Consider the following 19,015-nt stretch of genomic DNA (forward strand, 5'->3'; position numbering starts at 1 on the left):
CCAGGCGGCGGCAAAAAAACAAAGCCCCTTTGATTTCCTTTGCCCCCCCAAAACCCTTTTTTTTTTTTTTTTTTTTTTTTTTTCCTTGTTCATGTCAAATTAAATTTAGCACAAGCAGATATAAACTGAGTATTTCTTTTGTTTTCTCCTTTGGTGTTTTGTTTTTGTTTTGCGTCATTTTTTCCAGCAGTTTTTCATGTTTTGTTTGGCGCATTTCAATCACAAAACCAGATTACCGCAAGAAATGTTTGTAAAAATGAAAAGACCGGAAAACTGCAAGATAAACCAGTGTTTAAAACTAGAGCAAAACTTTTTCTCTCCCTCTAAAGTAACGGTACCTCAGTTTCTGCTGCTTGACTGCCATCTCTTTATTTCTTCCCTGCATGAACCCAGAGAATTTCATGGATGGTGTAGCAACAAAAACAAGCCTCCAATCAGGAGATACGCTGGAAAAACACAATCTTACCAAAGTGTTTCTAGTGCAAATGTCATAGAGCACTAGAAATTAGACAAAACTAACTCACAAGTAACTTTTGAGGAAGATATAGCTGCTTGCTTTAAGTCAATTATTCCTTAATATATCTACCGGTGGATTATTTCATTAATCCCATGTTTTAAGTGAGATAATCTGTTAGGAAAACTAGTACTTTTTAGCGATGTAGACTGAAAACAAGCTTACTGAAATGTTCCTTGCTTTGTCTTATTTCAACCATGAAATTTGCACTGGAAACGAGTCCAAAAATGGTATTTTTCTAAGATTTAGTGTTTTTTGTAGTGTGCGCTCGTGTCGAATGGACGGCGGTGTGGGAGTGGTCTCGGTTTTCACATCAGCTCTCTTCAGATCGCGCTCTGGGCATTGTGGCCGCAAGGTTAGGGTTAGGATTAGGGTATATGTAATCTGATGCTGACTGTTTGCCTTGGCCCTGACCCACCATGAAGAATCCTAAGCGACCGCCATCTAAACAACAGCGGGACGGAGCAAACAGCTGATGGGGAAAGCTGATGGATGTGCAGGCCGCTCATCCGTTCTCTCATTGAAAGAAGGCACAGGGTGGAATCTTTTTAAATTACGACAGCGTGCAGTTTATAAGGGATTTGCGATACGGAGAAAGTATTCGGCTCATGTTACTGCATTACATGGATTTCTCCTCTTGGATTCCGAGGGGAAGAAAAAAAAAACTGGCATGAAAAACCAGTGTGTAATTACTTTATTATTGGTTTCCCCCCACTAGAAGCTGAATTAATGATGTCTGCCTAAGCAGACGGGAGGGGCTCACCAGTGGGGGGAACAGGTCACAGAGGAGGTATTCCTGGACTGTTATTCCACATGGCGAGGCTGCAGGGCGGTCTTGTGGCAGGATATATCACTTAAACCCCACCACGCGCCGTAGCATAGCGCTGCGGTCTTTGCATGGCCACTGGCAGCCGCTCCAACCCCCCACCCCACCACCACCACCGTGCAGCGGGACCCTCCTCTGCGCTGATCGGACATAATGAATAGGGGATGGAAGAGAAGCCCGCTAATCCACCAATCCTTGAGCGTGAAGGTTGTTCAGGCTTGCAAAATGTTGAGATTACCAGGATCAGCAGGATGTTGGCTATTTAAAACCGTCACAAAATGCTGTCTGGTTGATTGATACGGTTTTTGTGCAACAGCTGAAAGTTTTTGGTGTGTTGTGTTAAATCTGGAGAGAAAATGAAGCAGTTTATCTAATCTCGTCGTGATGCAGGTGAACAAAAATAGGATCTCACGCTGCATGCCGTTTCCTGACAAAATAATTCCTGATCAATAACATAAAATGTCTTTATCTCTGATATCCATTGGGGGTCTGCTGTGGTGGCACAGGGGTTAAGCACAACCCACATATGGAGGCCCCAGTCCTCGCTGCCGCAGGCTCGATTCCCGGCCTTGGCGACCCTTGCTTCATGTCTTCCCCCGTCTCTCATTACCCACCTTCCTGTCAATTAACTATCAAATAAAGGCCACTAGAGCAAAAAAAAAAAAAAACGTATCCGTTGAAGTTTTGCAAAATACATTTATTTCAATACGCATCTCAGCGCAAAACCTTTCAATCAGAAAACGTTTCTTTTTTTTTGTCTTTAATTGGCGTGTTTCCACATAAATTCAGTTTAGCAAATTTATGGTTAATGGAAACGCAGCCATTGTGAACTTCATTGTACATGCTGAAAAGACAAATTGCTTGGGGAAATCCCTGATTTCATTCCGTCAAATTGACGTACACATTTAGGAAAATATGAACAAAAAGGCTTTTTAAATTTGATCCAGTCCATTACTTTTTGCATCGTCATGATTCCAAGGCGTTGATGCATTATTAAGCAAATCTTTCCGCATCACATTTCTTTCTTGCGCTTTAATTTGTTTTCTTTCTGTCGTTCGTTTGTGCCGGCACCTGTTTGAGAATTGTCCAGTTGTTGTTGGGACCTTGCAGGTCGCACCTGGTCGACCCTCCAGCGTCCCGCTGAACCCGCAAGGGCAGAAATGGACGATAAAATCTGTGTCACGGTTGAGCGTTCTCCAACGTACCGTTGATGGCTGAGGAATTAACTTTTATGTTTACACATCTCTGTGATCGCAGACTCGACAACTCTTTGTGGGAACTTTCACTGTGTGGGCTTTTTCACTCGCATTTGATTGAAACTTGTGGTTGGTGGTTAACAGGGCTGAGTTTCTCTCTCTCTCTGTCTCTGACAGTCTGTCATTACGTCTCGTCTTTGGAGTGGAAAATTGACGTGTCACATTAGATATTCTGGAGCCTGCTGGAGTGGTCGAGATAGTAGCAGGTGATGTCTTTTAAAAACCCACAAACCACAGCCACATGTCGTCGTCACTCCGGGTTCATTACTCATCGTGTTGGAATGACAAACACACACAGACCGGTTCCTTTTTCTGGTTCTGATTGGGTTGGGAACTAAACATTCAGAACTTCAGTTCCATTCAGTTAATGCAAGTATTAGCAGTAGCTTGTGCCGTATTTCAACTGGATAGGTGTATTTGCATAGAAAGGTAGGCGGACCTTCCTTCGCGGCGCGTTTTGAGTGTTTAGCGCGGCGTGATTTGAAGTGTTGGGAGCGTCAAATAGGCCGGCAATAGAAAACATTTAGAGTGATTTTGACTTGTCCGATGCGCCCTCGACGCGCCTCCACTTAGACTTTGAATGTAAAACAGACACGCTTGACGCTCAAAACGCGTTTGGTGTGAATGCACCAATAGAGATATTTTGTTGCCGTATCTTTTTATAGGCCAAAAAAAGGACCACATAGCAGTGGAATAAAAGGAAATTTTGGTTTATACAGCATGTTTGATTCTCAGCTGTATTTAGGATCCGACACATGAACACATTTTGCTCGTTTGACTGAAAAGTCTGGTTCGTTTGGGGAGGTGTGAACGTGCAGTCAGACTCTCTTAAAAAGCAGGAAGTGGAATGTATCGCAGGGTGTTCTGCATAAATACAACCAAACCAGACCATGGTGTCTAACGTTAGCGGGAGAAATTATTCTTGGTCTTTTACCAAAGCAAAAGAGAAATCCTACAACCACTAAAATCTGGCACTGCTCCATTTTTTACATTTTGCAAAAAAGAAAGTTTTTTTGTGGTGTTTCCTAGAGTAGGTTTTGTTGCAGCGCCCCTACAGCTGAGGAGGGGAACAGGTTTATTAAATGTTTTTTTTTTTTAACACACTGCAGTGTAACAGCAAACCGCAAAATCTGAAAATGTAACAAACGATGCAATTTTGGTCTCTAACCAAACTGAGTTTCACGGGACTATCAGGTGTGAAAACGCGTTCAGCTACTCCTCTCTTTAGAAGTATTTAGCTTGTGATCGTCTGCCACATACTCTCTATTTTTAAAGAGTCCTTCAGAACCTTAAACAGGTGGCAACTTTTGTGCCCAAAGTGCGGCATGCGGTGTCGTTGTGGGGTGTGTGCGCCGGGGAGGGACCGGACTGGCGTCGGAGGAATGCGTGACCTTGCCGGCCTCTGCCGCCGTTTGGCTTTGATCAAACATTCCTGTGGAAGTTTCCGGCTTGTGCCGTCACTGAGCCGCGGTGCAGCGATGCCGGCTGACATGACGGAAATTAGATAAAAAAAACAAAATAAAAATCAGTTTATATTGATGTGGAAATCTAAACAGAAATATAAGCTCAAAGTAATAATTGGATTTATGTTTGTAGCTGTTTGAAAGTGCATCTGGATGGGTGAAGCCAATCAAAGGGAGGCACTGTGGAAAGTGGATAATAATAAATGTTTTACACTATAGCTACTGTTGCATCCCATTAAAACTGAAACCTTTTAGGTAGTTACTAAAGGATTTTGTCTTAAAAGTGATGATAAAATAAAATAAGTCATTATAATAGATTATTATAATTGGATGTTTTTTGTGGTTGAGTGCTGTATTAGTTTACTGGGTGGTTTAGTCTCTGGTGGGCTATGTTATAGATTTAAAACAAAGTGTGTCAAATAGACTGTAAAGAATTTGCACAGGCCTTTACATCACATTCCTGCTTTGTCCATTTTATGAGCTTTCCTCGGCTGTTGCAGGGTTTGTACCAACCACACGTCACTTTGTTTAGCCTTTACAGCTGAGTTAAAGTAATTTTCTGTCATTTGGACTCCCTAGTGCCTTGATCTCCGACTAGATGAGATAAGTGACTCTTTACCAGGCCTTTGTCAAAACTTGAGGGCATCTTAAGGAGGTGATTCAGGTGTGTTGGAGTGTTTAATGCGTCTAAAACCTGCAGGACAGTAGATCTCGAGGACTGGGGTTGGTGACCCCTGGTCTACTGCCTCCAGTATCTGCTTGGTTAGTGTCAGTCTGGTTTGATTAGGGATCGTTAAGGGTCATCGTTTATTGGAAATGATTGACCCAACAGTGTAAAATCCTATCTGTAATCTTAAAATGTATTAGATCTGAGCTTTTTTTTGTTGTTGTTTTTAAACAGTCTTAGTAAGTCATTAGAATACGTCACTCCCTAGTAAAAATAACCTGATGTGCAGTAATGAGGCACAGAAGTATGAAATAATTTAGCATGTATGAAAACTTGCTAAGCCCGGTGGTTGGATGCTACGGCAGTCATTCATCCAGCTGCTTGTCGTGTTTTTGAACTAAAAAGTGTGTAAAGTTGACAGGAAATTTGAAAATATCACTTGATATTTATGTGTGATTGGAAAATTAATATCTGAACACCAACAGTCTTAAAATGCAAACATTTTAAAAAGATTTTTAAAAAATAAGCAGTGCTAAGCCTGGTGGGGGCACAAGTAAAGCCTGGTGGCCCGCCAGGCTTATAATACACGGGGAGAAATCCTGCCTTAACTTAAATATGACTTAGTAATGTCTTGTGCGTGCCTTCATACACACATTAATCAACTTATTTACCCCAAATTTATTATTCTTTCACTTGGAAAAATAGGCTGTAGATGAATAAATACAAGGAGGCGTCTGCATCGGGCCCTTTCATGTGGACGTTTTTGTTTTGTTGGTGTAATAACAAGAGGCAAGACGTCTCCTTTGTGTGTGGAGTACTGTGGGTGTGTGAACTGCATTCATGCTGGTGAGAAACTGTAGCTTTAAAGAAGATGTGCTTCGATGAGCTTTGAAAAGCTTGTTATGGGAGTGTGTTTTTTTTTTTTAGACGTTCGAACAACAACAGGAATTGTTGCGGTTGTGTAGTTACAGATTGTGGGTTCAAGAATCGGCCGGTAGTGGATGTATAAACGGTTTAAATGAGCACACTGCGTCTGTGTTGTGGCGACGGGCTGACACAACCCACATCGAGTTTTTAGGTTAAATAGTTCAAGTTGGAGAATGGGCGATTAACTGAGACGTTTTTGGGTTTTTTCTTTAAGTGATGGGGAAAAAAAACAGCATGGATTTCATCTTGGAAAGTGGTCAGTCGGAAAGCCCCGGCGATTGGCCGAGGAGAGAGAGAGAGAGAGAGAGAACAGTAAGGAAGGAGCCTCGGGCATTTCTCCCAGAGGAGCGGAGTCTCAGATCTTAAGGAAACAGAGGAGAGAAAAGCGAGAGCACAAGCAGGGAGGGCCGGGAGGAAGGGAAGGGGTTGAGCGAGAGGACAAGGAGCGAAGAGGCTGTCAGAGCGAGCGAGAGGGGGGGTGTCATAGACTGGAAAAGTCAGGGAAAACACAGGAGGGTGAGAAAGAAGGACCCGCTTTAACTGCGCGGGTACAAGCTTGAGCAAATAAAGAGCCGAGGAAGAAAGGAAGACGACATGGAGCAGATCAGGAGGGGAGGCTGAGAAAACCCGACTCTTATTGTGAGAAAGAGATTGACGGGGTTAATGAGAGGAAGAACGAGTATCAAGAGGATTCTCCCACAAACCAGACCTAACCACTGAGACGGAGCCGCTGCTTTCCCTGTGCTCCTCTTTCTCCTCCTATATTCTTCTTCTCCTCCTCCTCCTCCGTTTTTTGTTGCTGTTGTCGGCCTTAACCGGCGGCGGACCACTGGGGCGCCACTACATCGCCATGTTCGAGGCCACGCAGAACGTCACGCTGAAGCCTACGGAGTCCTGGAGGGAGGCGCTGCTGGACACCCGCGTCATGGACCTCTTCTTCTCTGTGAGTATCCCCACAGTCCTGGACGGGCTTTTCATTTACCCGTTTGGGTCATCACATACTTGTTGCACCTAGAAGCTTTCATTCTTGTCTCTCGCCTCTGCTTCCAAATATCTTAGTGCACGTCACACAAGACAAAACTAACTTAAAAGTAACTTTTCAGCAAGATTTATTCACCTGTTTTAAGTCAATAATTCATTAATATTGATCTAAAAGTATCAGTTATGCTTTTAGCTTGAGGAAAAATGTTTTGTTAATAATCTGCCAGTGGAACTAGCACTTTTTTTTATCAAGCTTAAGGCATTACTGACTCCTACATCTTCCTGAAATTTTACTCGATTTTCTTCTTTTTTTTTTACACTGTTATAAAAAAAATATAAAATTGTGTTTTTCCTGCTAAATTTGGAACATTTTCTCCACATTTCCATTAAAGTACTGGCGTATTTCTCTGCGGACCTCTCCGGAGTGGTTTGTTTACTTCATGTCGGGCTGCGAGTCCTGGTTTAACCTTCCCCCCCGGTGGGGCTTTCTAAGTTTGTTCTTCTTCTGTGGCTTTCCTGAATGCACCATTAAGCAGATTTATAGGTGCTTTGCAGCGGGCTCGTGTTACTGCGTTACCGTTCAGGAGACCGCCCGGTGAAGCAAATGTGTATTTTAGTGCAGCGCCTTCAAAGAGGCGGCCCACGCTGGCCAAGCGCTCGCTGTGGGATAGAAGAGTGGAACAAACTGGTCAGCTCCTCTTCCATTAAGCATCCGTCCAAAACTTCCAGCTGCCCATCGCCAGATAGTGCTCCTCCTCTGAATGCCCTCCAGGCATACACTACTTCTTTTTTTTCTTCTTCTCCTTCTTTCAGGTCTTATCTTGGTTAACAGAATAGTTTGAGGACGACGCTGTGTACATCTCACCAAAATCGGATAAATTAGCAGAAGGTGCAATAGATTCTCACCGTGGTTTTCATTCAACATGATGGGATTTTCAACCAAGCGCATCGTAGTTGACTAAAACTAGCAAAAACGGAAATGGAAAAACATTTTTGTTAGCTGAAATAAATAAAAACTATGACTATATTGTGCGTTTATAAAGCTAACTAAAATATACTGAAATTATAGATATAAAATCCTTCGTTTTCGTGTTTATGAATCCATTTATTAATCTTTCAAACTGATGTAAAATAGATTTTTTCCCCCTACATACCAGCAGTTTACGTCAGCTACTGGCAAATTGCCATAGCGACAGCAAAGTTAGGAAAAAACACCAGTTCATCAAAAATTAAATACAGTTTTGAAAATGGTATCTTCAGTTACTATTCATTACCTAATTGATCTATACATAATTGCAATACAAGACTTTGACTTTTTGAATTTTGCACCTGAAAATTGACAAAAGTATGAAAAAACTAAAACTACTAAAAATTAAACTGAAACTAATCAGTATTTAACTAATATGTAACTAAAATAAGCAAACACACTCTAAAAACTGAGTTAGATGAATAAAGTCACAATGAAATAAAGCTAAACTATAATCAAAAACCCAAAACCTTTTATATAACCCTGGTGACAACTAACGATTATTTTAATAATCGATTAATCAGAAAAAAAAAAAGGTCAAATTCTGCAGAGTTTTCATTTAATTGCTTAAGCCTTTTTTATACAATATTAGAAATACTTTAAAAGATGCAAATATACAATTTGGTTTTAAAAAGAAAATAAACATTTTATTGCCTAAATGCAATAACAGCATTCCTGTAGCGGACAGACTTGTAGAAATGGACGGATCTGCAGCTAAAACACTTCTACTGTCAACATGTGAAAAGCTCAGCTCTTTCTGCTCAACACATCAATGCACCAATATCAATTACTAATTAATAACTGGATAGCAAAAGGAGCTTCATGTGAGATTTTCTTTTAGCAGGTTTTTATCTTTAGTGTTTTATTTGTACAATCTGGCTTAATTAGTTCTCAGTGTTATTGTTTCAGCAAGTGGCCTTTTTGGAGTCTGTATGCTCCAGTTAACGATTAATCAATTAATACATGTGTTGGCAATTCAATAATCAATTAATCAAGATAATTCAATTAATTTGATTAATTTGATTAATCGTTTCAGCCTTAGATTTGATCCCAGAAAAGGAGGAACAATCCACCTAATAATTAGATTTACTCCAAGAAATCAACTAACCAGAATCGGCCGACATCCACATAAAAACAAGAGATCGCTTTATCCAGAGTGCAGGAGAGTTAGACTTTTAGAAGATAACAGTAAGGCCGAAAGTGTTTAAGCAAAGTTGGTCTGTTTTATTCTTTTTCGGTCTTTTTCATATCAATTAATATTTATCTCAATATTAAACAAATCAGTAGTTTTGTCCACCTTTACTGTTCTCTGCTTCTTAGTGCGATCTGAAGATATCAGCAGGTCATTTTCGATTTTAAAGATTTATTTTTAAAAGTCGAACATGTCATTGAACATTATAAAGCTGCTCTGAATGAATAAGACGTACATTTTACACAGTTTTATTGAAGTTAGTGTATTTCGTAAAACCGTAATGGAGACGCTTTTTTCGCCTCCCACGAGTTACGTGATCAACAACCGGACCTTGCTACTGGCAGAGAAGACAAAGAAGCGACAGGAAGTGGTTGGAGGATGATGGCGCTGCGTGTTTTTTTTTTTATGACTCACAGTGGGAACAAGCTTTATTCACGTTGAGTTTCTTTCTTAATGGTGGGTTTTAATGGAAACGTAGCTGCTGACGGTCTGGATGCATCTAGATGTATTCAGTCACAGCTCAGGATCTCCTGGAGGATCATTTCACGACTTGTAGCGAGGAATCAGACGACAGCGACGTCTCCGCCGTACGGAAAGCTCGATCGTCCCCGTCGTCCCCCTGCGAATAAAAATGTTTGTCATTTTTCTGTCGGTTCTTTGCGCTGCTGGAATCTGCAGGACGTGTTTTGTGTTGGTTTCAGTTTCCAGGCCTTCGGTTTCAGCTCTCGCTGTGGTATTTCTAGTAGCTCAACTGTTTGTTGTTGTTAGGCCGCCGCCGCGCCATCAGCTGCCTGTGTGTGTGTGTGTGTGTGTGTGTGTGTGTGTGTGTGTTGTGTTTAATGGCGTCCTTTGCTGTCTCAGCTGCCATGTCTCCTCAGCTGTGTGTGTGGTGGTGAAGGGGGGTGTGTGACCCGGGTAAGTGTGTGTTGAGGGGGTCCTCAGACGCACGTGCCATCAGGGTCGAAGTCCATTGCCGACCAGTGGCAAGATTACAGCCCAGCCCCAGGATTAGGGGCCCCTGTTAACAACCCCAGTAACCTTAGCATAACACACTCGTCCCGTCTCTCCCCCTCAGTGGACGGACGCCTGTCAGCCTTCATTATGCGCCTCCTCTGCTCCTCCGCTGTCTTGTTGCAAGCTAACGAGAACCAGTGGACTGTTTCGTGCAGCTCTCCAGCGTCCCCATCGCTGTTTATCATGATCACTAAGGTTTAATGATCACCACCTCCGTTTCCCTCAATGGAGCAACGAGGAAAGCGTTGAAAGTGTTTTGTGTTTCAGCTGCCACCGAGCAGGTTGTTGTCTTTGCCCTGCAATGCGAGATCCTAGCAGCAGCCTGAAGGAAATTGGTGTCAAACCTTTGTGCCGCTCTGATTTTAAAGACGGATGTTTCCAGAGGTCATCAAAGATCAAACATCCCCTCTGACCCCCCGACATTTACAAAGACTAAGCAGATTTGATGTCAATCAGCTGTTTTACAAAACTTCTAGAGGCATAATCCAGTACAGTTTAATCGACACATTTTTTGGGGGGGTATTTTGTTAATGACACGTTGATCTCTGGTGAACAAAACTACATAAACATTTTTACTGCACAATAGACTGACACCATAACTCATTTGATTTTGTAAATGTGGACCGGCTGGTTGACCTTTGATGACCTCTGGAAACATTCATCAGTATCTTCAAAATGATAGCAGCACAAACAAAAACAATTTGCTGCACAAACCGTTGACACCAAATTTTGTTTAATTTGAAGAATGCAGATTTAGGGACTTTTCTTTTTATGGGTCGCGCTCGAGGATGAGGTGAAACTCACATTCATGCCAAAGCAGTGAGAGAGCACAGTCTATTTTATCCTTAGTAATTTTTACAGTCCCTGTACGTTTGAAGGCAGCTTTCCTGTTTGAATGCCTTTCATCGTTTTAGTGTCACCTATTAGTGTCTGGATTTATGAATGCTATTTGCGATGCTGTAAAGTTTTTACATGCGGTGCGACCGTTATATTACGACTCCTGACATGAATCAGCAGCACTTCTAAACCCTCTGCTAACAGTATGGGAATAAGGGCGAAATGGAGTATTTTATTGCCACTTTAGCACTTTTGTGATTGTAAAACATAACTGTGCGGTCATCAGAAACTCTGCGTACTCCGATCCAAGGGATGTGCAGTTGAGTAGGATGTTTAATGTACGTGGTCTACATTTGACAACAGACTATTTACAGTGTATGAAAAATGAAAGCAGTACAGAAAAACAGATGCTCGGTACCATCAGGAATGTTATTTAAAATTAATTTAAAAAAAATAAAAACTAACGGATGTAAACACTCATTGGTTTTCGTGGGAGCAGTGATGTCCAAACTTTTTGCCCTGGCAAATTTAAATTACAAAATATATTAATAAATTACAGTTAATTTCTTTTTTACCTGCGCAAAGCAAAAATTGTATGAAATTTGTACATAATTAAAGATGCTAAATATAAAAAGGGATTCAGACTGTTGCCTTATTAGAACAAAATCAAAACAATCTGTGACCCATAAAAATGTGGAGATTCTGTTTTTTTTTTGTTTGTTTTTGTTTGCTTTGTTTGTTTGTTTTTTTTAACCAAATTTTTAGCATTGCTGACTGGCACTCAGGGGCCTCCGGGCCACACTTTGGACTCCCCTGTTATAGAGCCCAACAGCTGCTGGGAGGAAGGACCTCCTGTGACGCTCCTTTATGCACCTGGGATGCAGCAACCGAACCTGATCCAAACACGATGACTCTGCACTGAACTTTAAATTTTTAAATCTAGCAGCACCGTTATAAACATCTGGTGTATTTTCTAGGTCACTATGGCAACAGTGTTGTCAGCAGCAAAAGAATCAAAAACTGGGTATGTAATGGATTTGAAATTCGCTTTTATTTCCAGGATTAAGCATGAGGGGAAAGCGCTTTCTGGCTAATCTGCGCGTTTCGTGACGGGAGCAGCAGTAAATCCTGAAGTCAGTAAGCTAATACCGGCGTGAGATTGTTATCGATTGTGTTATCCAGACCCTGGAGCTCACATCCGTGTTGTCAGACAGAATAAAAAGACATACTTTCTGGAAATGCATTTAAGCAACAGTGCAGTCTGTCCAGCTGAAGAGATACTCACAGCCTCACAATTATCATCCTGTCCACTAAGAAAACGAGCCGAGGTACAGACGAGAATGTGAATAGGGCTAAATGTGGAACAAAACAATGAATCAAATCAAAAGAAAATGAGAGGAAGCCGAAGAGAAACGATGGAGGGGAGGAGAATGGTGGATGTGATTGTGAGCGGCAGAGTGTTTACGGGACAAACGGTCCGTTGGAGATGGGAAAGTAAGCAGGCGTTTATTTTTCCTTCAGAATAAATGCTAGCTGCTTTTCAACACAGACCGTCAGCACCACAACGAAAAAATAAATAAGGGGAGGGGGACGAAGAAACGAGATGACAAAAGATATTCACACTAAATCTTACAATCAATGCTTCGACAACATGTTTTTATTCCTGAGTGGGAGAGCAGCAGTTTTAGGGAGGGAAGAAAAAATGTGGATGCGACACAATCCATCGACAATAAAACGATAAATGAACCAGCACACTGCATGATGTCATATGCATTTAAATTATTCTTTAATTCCCTGTTCAATTAAAAGTGTTTTTAGTGAACACTAAAATTGGTCCGACCAACAAAATGTGGGCTGAAGTAAACAAAAACAAAACGCACACAAAAAAAAACAAAACAACCCTTAAATATTTGGAGTCTTTCCTCCTATTCACTCTCCCTTCTGAAAACACATTGTTTTGTTTTTGGTTTGATAATGATCTCAGATCTGCCCATCACAGGCTGTACCATATAAAACATTATGTCGGATTAATTTAGGCAGCAAGAAGAATGAAAATTGCTGCTCTTTATAGGCTTGGCATGCACTTGTCCCCACAAAGGCAGAGAAACTGAGGCTGGTGTTGTACGTGTTTACTCAAACAAACCCAATCAGCGCAGAGATGAGGCTGCAGCAGAGCCCTGCAGGCACACGGTAACATAATCTGAGGGGGAGGCGGATGGTGGGAAAGACAATAAGTTGGAAGCGCGGTGTTGATTTTAAAAAAGGACAGAAAGACGAGCCTCTTAGCCCCCCTGTGGTAACAGACACCAGGCTTTGTCTGCTATAAATATCACTGGCACCGGCTCTCTTTCGCTCTCTTTTGCTTTTTATTTTCCTTTGTCAGCCCTCCTTTTTATCTACCTTACTGCGTAATATCTTTTTCTCTTTATTTTTTTCAGTCCCATTTCCTCGGCGGGGTTATCATTATTTTAACCGTTATTTATACTGGAGAGTTCTTAGTATTGCCAGTTTTTGCATTTCAATGTCTCATTTGAATTGGAGTCAATTCAGATGCCAATTTCTTGTAGCATCACCGTTCTAATTTTAGATTCTTCCTCATGATGCTGGAGTTTATCACCATCACTGAAGCAAAGGAGGTTTGGAGTAGACCTCAGCTGAGTTTGTTCTCATTTTCTAGATGAGAGCCATAAAGCCCCTTTGACTCATAATTGTTAGTTTCTCCCCAATTTCTTAACCTTAAATTGATTTAAGATTAACTAATTAAGTCAGTTGTCCGCATTACTACTGTGTAATTTTAATTAGGTATGCAAGCAATTAATCGACTTACGATTGTTGATTATTTCTTAATGACTTATTAGATTAAAATGAGCTCCAATCAATTAACTAATAACGTCCACTTAGACCTTCTTTTAGTGTTGTAGATTGGCTGCCATCTAGAAGAGGGCCCTGATAGTCATCCTTAAGCGGAGCCGGTTGATACAGAAATAAAGGTGGTGGGGCCTTACCAGAATGGGATGCAAAATGCACTTTATGCGGTTCTGTTTAGAAACAAACACAAACAAGCTCATTATGTTTTGCATTAATGAACTTGTTGAGATCAGTCAACTCTAGATTAACTCATTATCTGATAACTTGCATCCCTAGTTTGAATCTAAAGAATTACATCATTATGTTTTTGTCTTGTTGCAATACAATAATTCAAAGCATGTAAAATGCTCAGGCAACTTTGATTTAAGTTGTATTCTCCAAAGCTACAAAAACTATCTTAAGATTATATGTAGGCCTGCAACAATAACAAAGTTTGCTGGATGATAAATCGTCCCAGTAATTATTGCGATAAACTGTAATATGGAGACCATTTTCAAGTAATATATTGATGATAGCATAATAATGCAAGTTGCTCTGTCAGAGACCAGTAAACTTTAATTTTGTACAGAATATTGTCCAGCTGGAGCTGGACGATATTTTAACATTTAGCTGTAGCCGCTACTTCCTTTACTGAAAACAGAAGAGTAAAGTTGACCTTTCACCTCTCATTTTTCCAAGTTTAGTAGGCATTAGTAGAATATGGAAAAGTTTTTTTCACACATTTGTAATGGAAGCACAGCTTAAAACTTCTGAACTGCGCAGGGACGCACCGATCCATTTTGTTTCACTTCCGATACCGATATCTGAGGTTTAGTATCGGCTGGCAACTGATCCGATACAGGAAAACTTTGCTGAATTGACTTAAGACATTTATTTATTTTTTTAAACACAGACATAAATGTACAGAATTACACATTTATTTGATAACTCTGCACCAGTACAGCACACATAAATAACTTTGGTCAAACATGTAAAAGCTTTCATTTGTCCAGTCGGTGCAATTAGGAGGATAACAGCCAATGTAAAATAAATGATAAAGAAAGTGAAACTGACAAAAACAATAGGTTGACTTTCCTGGTCAACCTATGTTTTCCGTTTGTTACAGAATTTAATTCTGCAACAAACTTTCTTTCAAATGGTTCAGAAAGTGCAATTAGGAATTCTACATATAATGTAAAATAAATAAGAAAGCAGAGCTTAAAATTCAGAATTAGACTGAATAGATCTGCCCTTATGGATCAGGCACATCGTCGCCGATACACAATCTAGATTATTATTTTTTTCAATATCAGGATTGATGCAGATAATTTTGGATCGGTGCATCTCTACTGCCGAAACCAAACCGAACTGAAAGACTCCTGTGTGTAGAACTCTTTTTATTTTCGTTCATACTGATATATTCCTAATTCTTCCTTCCGTCCCGCTCAGCGCAGGCAGAAATACCGGCGCAGCATTCAGCGTGTCTAACTATAGGCAAACTCAAGGCGACTGACATTACTGGCGTGGTATGGCTCGTTCGCTGAAGCAGCTGCTTTTCCAGAGCTGGCTCTGTTCAATCTGTTGGCCTTGTGCTGCTCTCCCACTCCTCCCTCTTGCTTTCTTTCTCACTTACTCACCAGTTTACCCCCACGTCCCCCCCTTCCTCGTCTCCTCCTCCTCCTCCTGCCGAGCTCTTCCAGAGGATGACTTCACGCTCTGGAAGAGAGCGGCGGCACTGGAGGCTACAGCGTGGCGGCTAGATCACGCTAGCATCCGAGCAGCGTGGCTCGCTACCAAGTGGGCAACAGGGCGGCACAGCTGGAGATCTGAAAGCGGAGAGAGGGGGAGGAAGAGTGTGGGAACGAAGCAGGAAAGAATCCGGAGGGGATTGAGTGAGAAGAGGAGGAGAAGGGGTGCAAAAAACAAAAAAAAAAAGAGACTGGGAGGCTGAAAGTTTGAGTGCTCCAGTGATGGTTTTGTGTGCGAGGCACCGGCTGAAGATGCAACCACTCTGGATTTATTAGGATGACAGTTCAGGACGCGGAGGAAGAAGCAGGGGGGGGAAGAAAAGGAAGGAGAGAACTGGCTGCTTCGCTGGAGCTCCGCACATCTGCACGGAGCCGTCAGTGGAAACACATGTTGCTGTGATGACTCGTCGCGGCGCTGCTGCTGCCCCCACCGCGCGCCGTTCGTCCCCTCCCCAGCTTCTCCCCCCGCTGCCGGAGTGTGACAGCTCGACGCGGATCAATCCCAGGATCGGACGCCCGATGCCATGAGACCGTGTCAGGCGGCGGTCTCTCTCTCTCCCTCCGTCTCTCGTCGGGACTTGAATCTTTTCCGCTCAGGAGTTTAATTGAGGCAATCCGAAGTGATCGATTGGAGACCACAGAGTCACGCTGAAGTCAGAGTAGCTGGAATATTTGTTGTTTTTTTTTTTTGTTTGTTTTGTTTTGTTGTTGCACCAGTGAGTATTAATCCTGCTCAGCTTTGGTTGGATCGGGTTCACCTCCACTACAGCTTTTTCTACTTGTGGAGGTTTGCCTTGCGAAGCTAAATATCGTCGGGCGTCAAGGTTGAAATATAATCAGAGCACAATTCACGTTAAATAAAACTCTCACTCACCTTTAGATCCTTTACATAAAGAGTAAGGAGAAGAGTTTAGGAATTAAAAATCAAAGAGCTTTTTACATTTTTTAAATTGTAATTGTGTTAAAAGGGGGAAAAAAGTAAATCTTTTCCTTTAAGCTTCTTTTTCTAACAGTCTTTTCAGCAGCAGCTAAAAACGTAGCGAGCAGTGGTCACGTCATTTCCTCTTCACACTCAATAAATGTCGGGCTGTAATTTTGTAAATTTATCACGTTTCTCACTTTTAGTGAAAATCAATTTGGTTTATTTATATAGCAAATATTCACAACAAATGTCGTCTTGAGGCACTTTACCAAAATAGTCTTTTCCGCTTCAAACGTACATAAAGTTAATCTTGGTTATCAAACGGTGCATTAAGCGCCGATCGTTATTCAAATGAGCTTAATATGTTTTTAAGAAAACCCAGCAGATTGCATTGAGGCATTTTATCTTTGTATAAACTCTCACATAAAATCTAGTGAGCGTTAAAGAACAAATTAGATAAAAGTGAAGCATGATGTTGGTTTTTATTATAATTGCTGCCATATCTGTTGATTTTCTTCACTGAGGTGGTTAAATAAGATGAAAAATTACAGAACGGTTTGTTGTTTCGATTTTAGCATTAATGTAATGGAGAATGCTCAGCATTTAAATTAAGGCTAAAGGTTTAAAGTCTCATATGTCAAAACAAAATGTCCGCAAGAAATGGACCATTTGCCAAAAACAGGAATGCAATTAGAATCTGAACGTTTTAAAGCAAGAACAAGCATCAAACTCATCAACACCCAGCCTGGTGTTGATGTGTGTTTCAAGCGTAGCAGAGCTGTCAGCAGGACTCTGTCCTCTCTCACATGGTCCTGGTGCTGCTCGGCCCGGTTCGAGATCCATGCTGGATTTGCTGTGAAGTTTTGCTGCAGTAGATCTGTTGGCCTCAGTTATTTATCCTCAGCAGAGATGTTTGAAATGAGCATTTATCCCTGTTTTTAGCTCTTTTTGACATGTTGTTGGTTTTTTTTTTGCTAAGGTTTGAACTGAGATTATTTTGCTGCTGAAAACCAAAATACAGAGAGGAGAATGTTTTGTTTTATAACCAAAGAAATATTTGGCAGTCTCAGTAAATGATTGGAAATAAGCCGTTTGGTTTAATGAATTAATCGCAAGATCAATGAAAATAATTAAAATAATTTCCATTCTGATGAATAATATTTTTATTGAATGCCAATTTTGTTCACAGACTTCATAATCTATATTATCTGTGGTTTTGGTTGTGTGTGTTTTTTATTTATTGTTTATATAGTTTTGTTTTTTTTTATCATTATTTCCAGTTTCATTGATAAGTTTGCAAAATGAAAATGTATTGATCTTTGAGAGAGAAAAACAATATATTATTTTAAAATGGTTGCAAAACAACAACATCACCATTTATCACAATAATTTCTGGGACAATTTATCGAAAAACAAAGAAATGTATCATGACCAACCAGTTCCATTCTGTATATTAAAAAATTATCATATTTTATATTTGGTCTGCATATGGCAGGGATAATTAGATGCATTTTGTTTCCATAAAGAACGAGATCAGTCTGAGAAAGACGCCTGTCTGTCCTGCAGATTCACAGGAAGATCCGGGAGGACTCGGACATGGCCCAGGATTCCCTGCAGTGCCTGGCCCAGCTGGCCTCCATGCACGGGCCCATCTTCCCAGACGAGAGCGCCCAGGTGTCCTACCTGGCTCACCTGGTGGAGGGCCTGCTCAGTATGATCAACGGGTGAGTGTGAAGCTTTCTGTCGCTGTTGACATGGAAGCAACATTATTAGCTTACATGCTTTACTTGATGGTTTGGAGCAGAGTTTGCTGCTCAGACGGTTTAAAATCTGTCTTGATAAAAGTCCCAGTGTTATGGTTTTGAGGAGACGCACCGCAACGTTTTGCTGTATTGGGTGGATCTTATTCTCCCCTTGACAGTGGCTGAAGCTTCAAACATGTTGATTTCATCAAGCCTTTATAACCAGTGGCGGTGGGAATCGGTTAAGATTTTTAATCAGGTTAATTGCTGGATCTGTATTTAATCGGTTTTTTTTTATGAAAACTGTTGCAATATTCTCAATAAAAAATTGAAAGTTTTTTTATGGCTAAATTATTAAATAAATAAAATAGACATATGAGTTCAACAACATCTGTTATTTTTCATGTGAAAAATAACAGAAACGTGGACATTAGCATTAGGGACGTCTGTGCTAGCTGCTATATGTTTAGCATTGAAATGCTAGTTTAATAGCTTCGCTGATAAGCTAACTACATTTAGTTCAATAATAGTCTTTTCCAGCGTCCAATCAGATTTTTGAAGCTGAAATTAGCCCAGAGAAGCAGCTTCGTCATCCATCGCTGCTGTTTGCGGATGTCGCTTGTGCGTCAGATTTACGGGCGTACTAGAAACTCTTACATGGAAAGGTTCCTGCTGGAACCTATGTATGTTTAAAAGAAAAAGATTAATTGCATTAGTGCGTTTGTTTGTAATACCTTGTGGGGACGATTTTCCTGACATATACTACATTGTGGGGACCAATTGCTCCTTGTGGGGACTGGAGCCTGGTCCCCACAAGGGGAAACCCTGTTATGGGGTCAGGGTTAGGTATGTGATGGTTAGGAAAAGGGTAAAGGTAAGGTTTAGGCTGTAGAAATGAATGGAAGTCAATGGAAAGTCCCCACAAAGATAGCAACACAAACGTGTGTGTGTGTGTGTGTGTGTGTGTGTGTGTGTGTGTGTGCGTGTGTGTGTGTGGGGGGGGGGTGTGTGTGTGGGGGGGTGGGGGTGTGTGTGTGTGTGTGTGTGTGTGT

General features: G+C 41.1%; 1 protein-coding gene across 1 annotated transcript in view; it reads left to right on the plus strand.

Annotated features, from left to right (window-relative positions):
- xpo4 (exportin 4) overlaps positions 1-19,015 on the plus strand; it is a 55,596-nt gene that overhangs the window by 14,742 nt on the left and 21,839 nt on the right. Inside the window, exons 7-8 of the mRNA XM_015015628.1 lie at positions 6,484-6,596; positions 17,788-17,945. Coding sequence (XP_014871114.1) covers positions 6,484-6,596; positions 17,788-17,945 — 271 coding nt within the window. The remainder of the gene's footprint in view (positions 1-6,483; positions 6,597-17,787; positions 17,946-19,015) is intronic.

This window comes from Poecilia latipinna, unplaced genomic scaffold, assembly GCF_001443285.1.
Source record: "Poecilia latipinna isolate Pla-1442-1.1 unplaced genomic scaffold, P_latipinna-1.0 Scaffold1937, whole genome shotgun sequence".
NCBI classification, from domain to species: domain Eukaryota; kingdom Metazoa; phylum Chordata; class Actinopteri; order Cyprinodontiformes; family Poeciliidae; genus Poecilia; species Poecilia latipinna.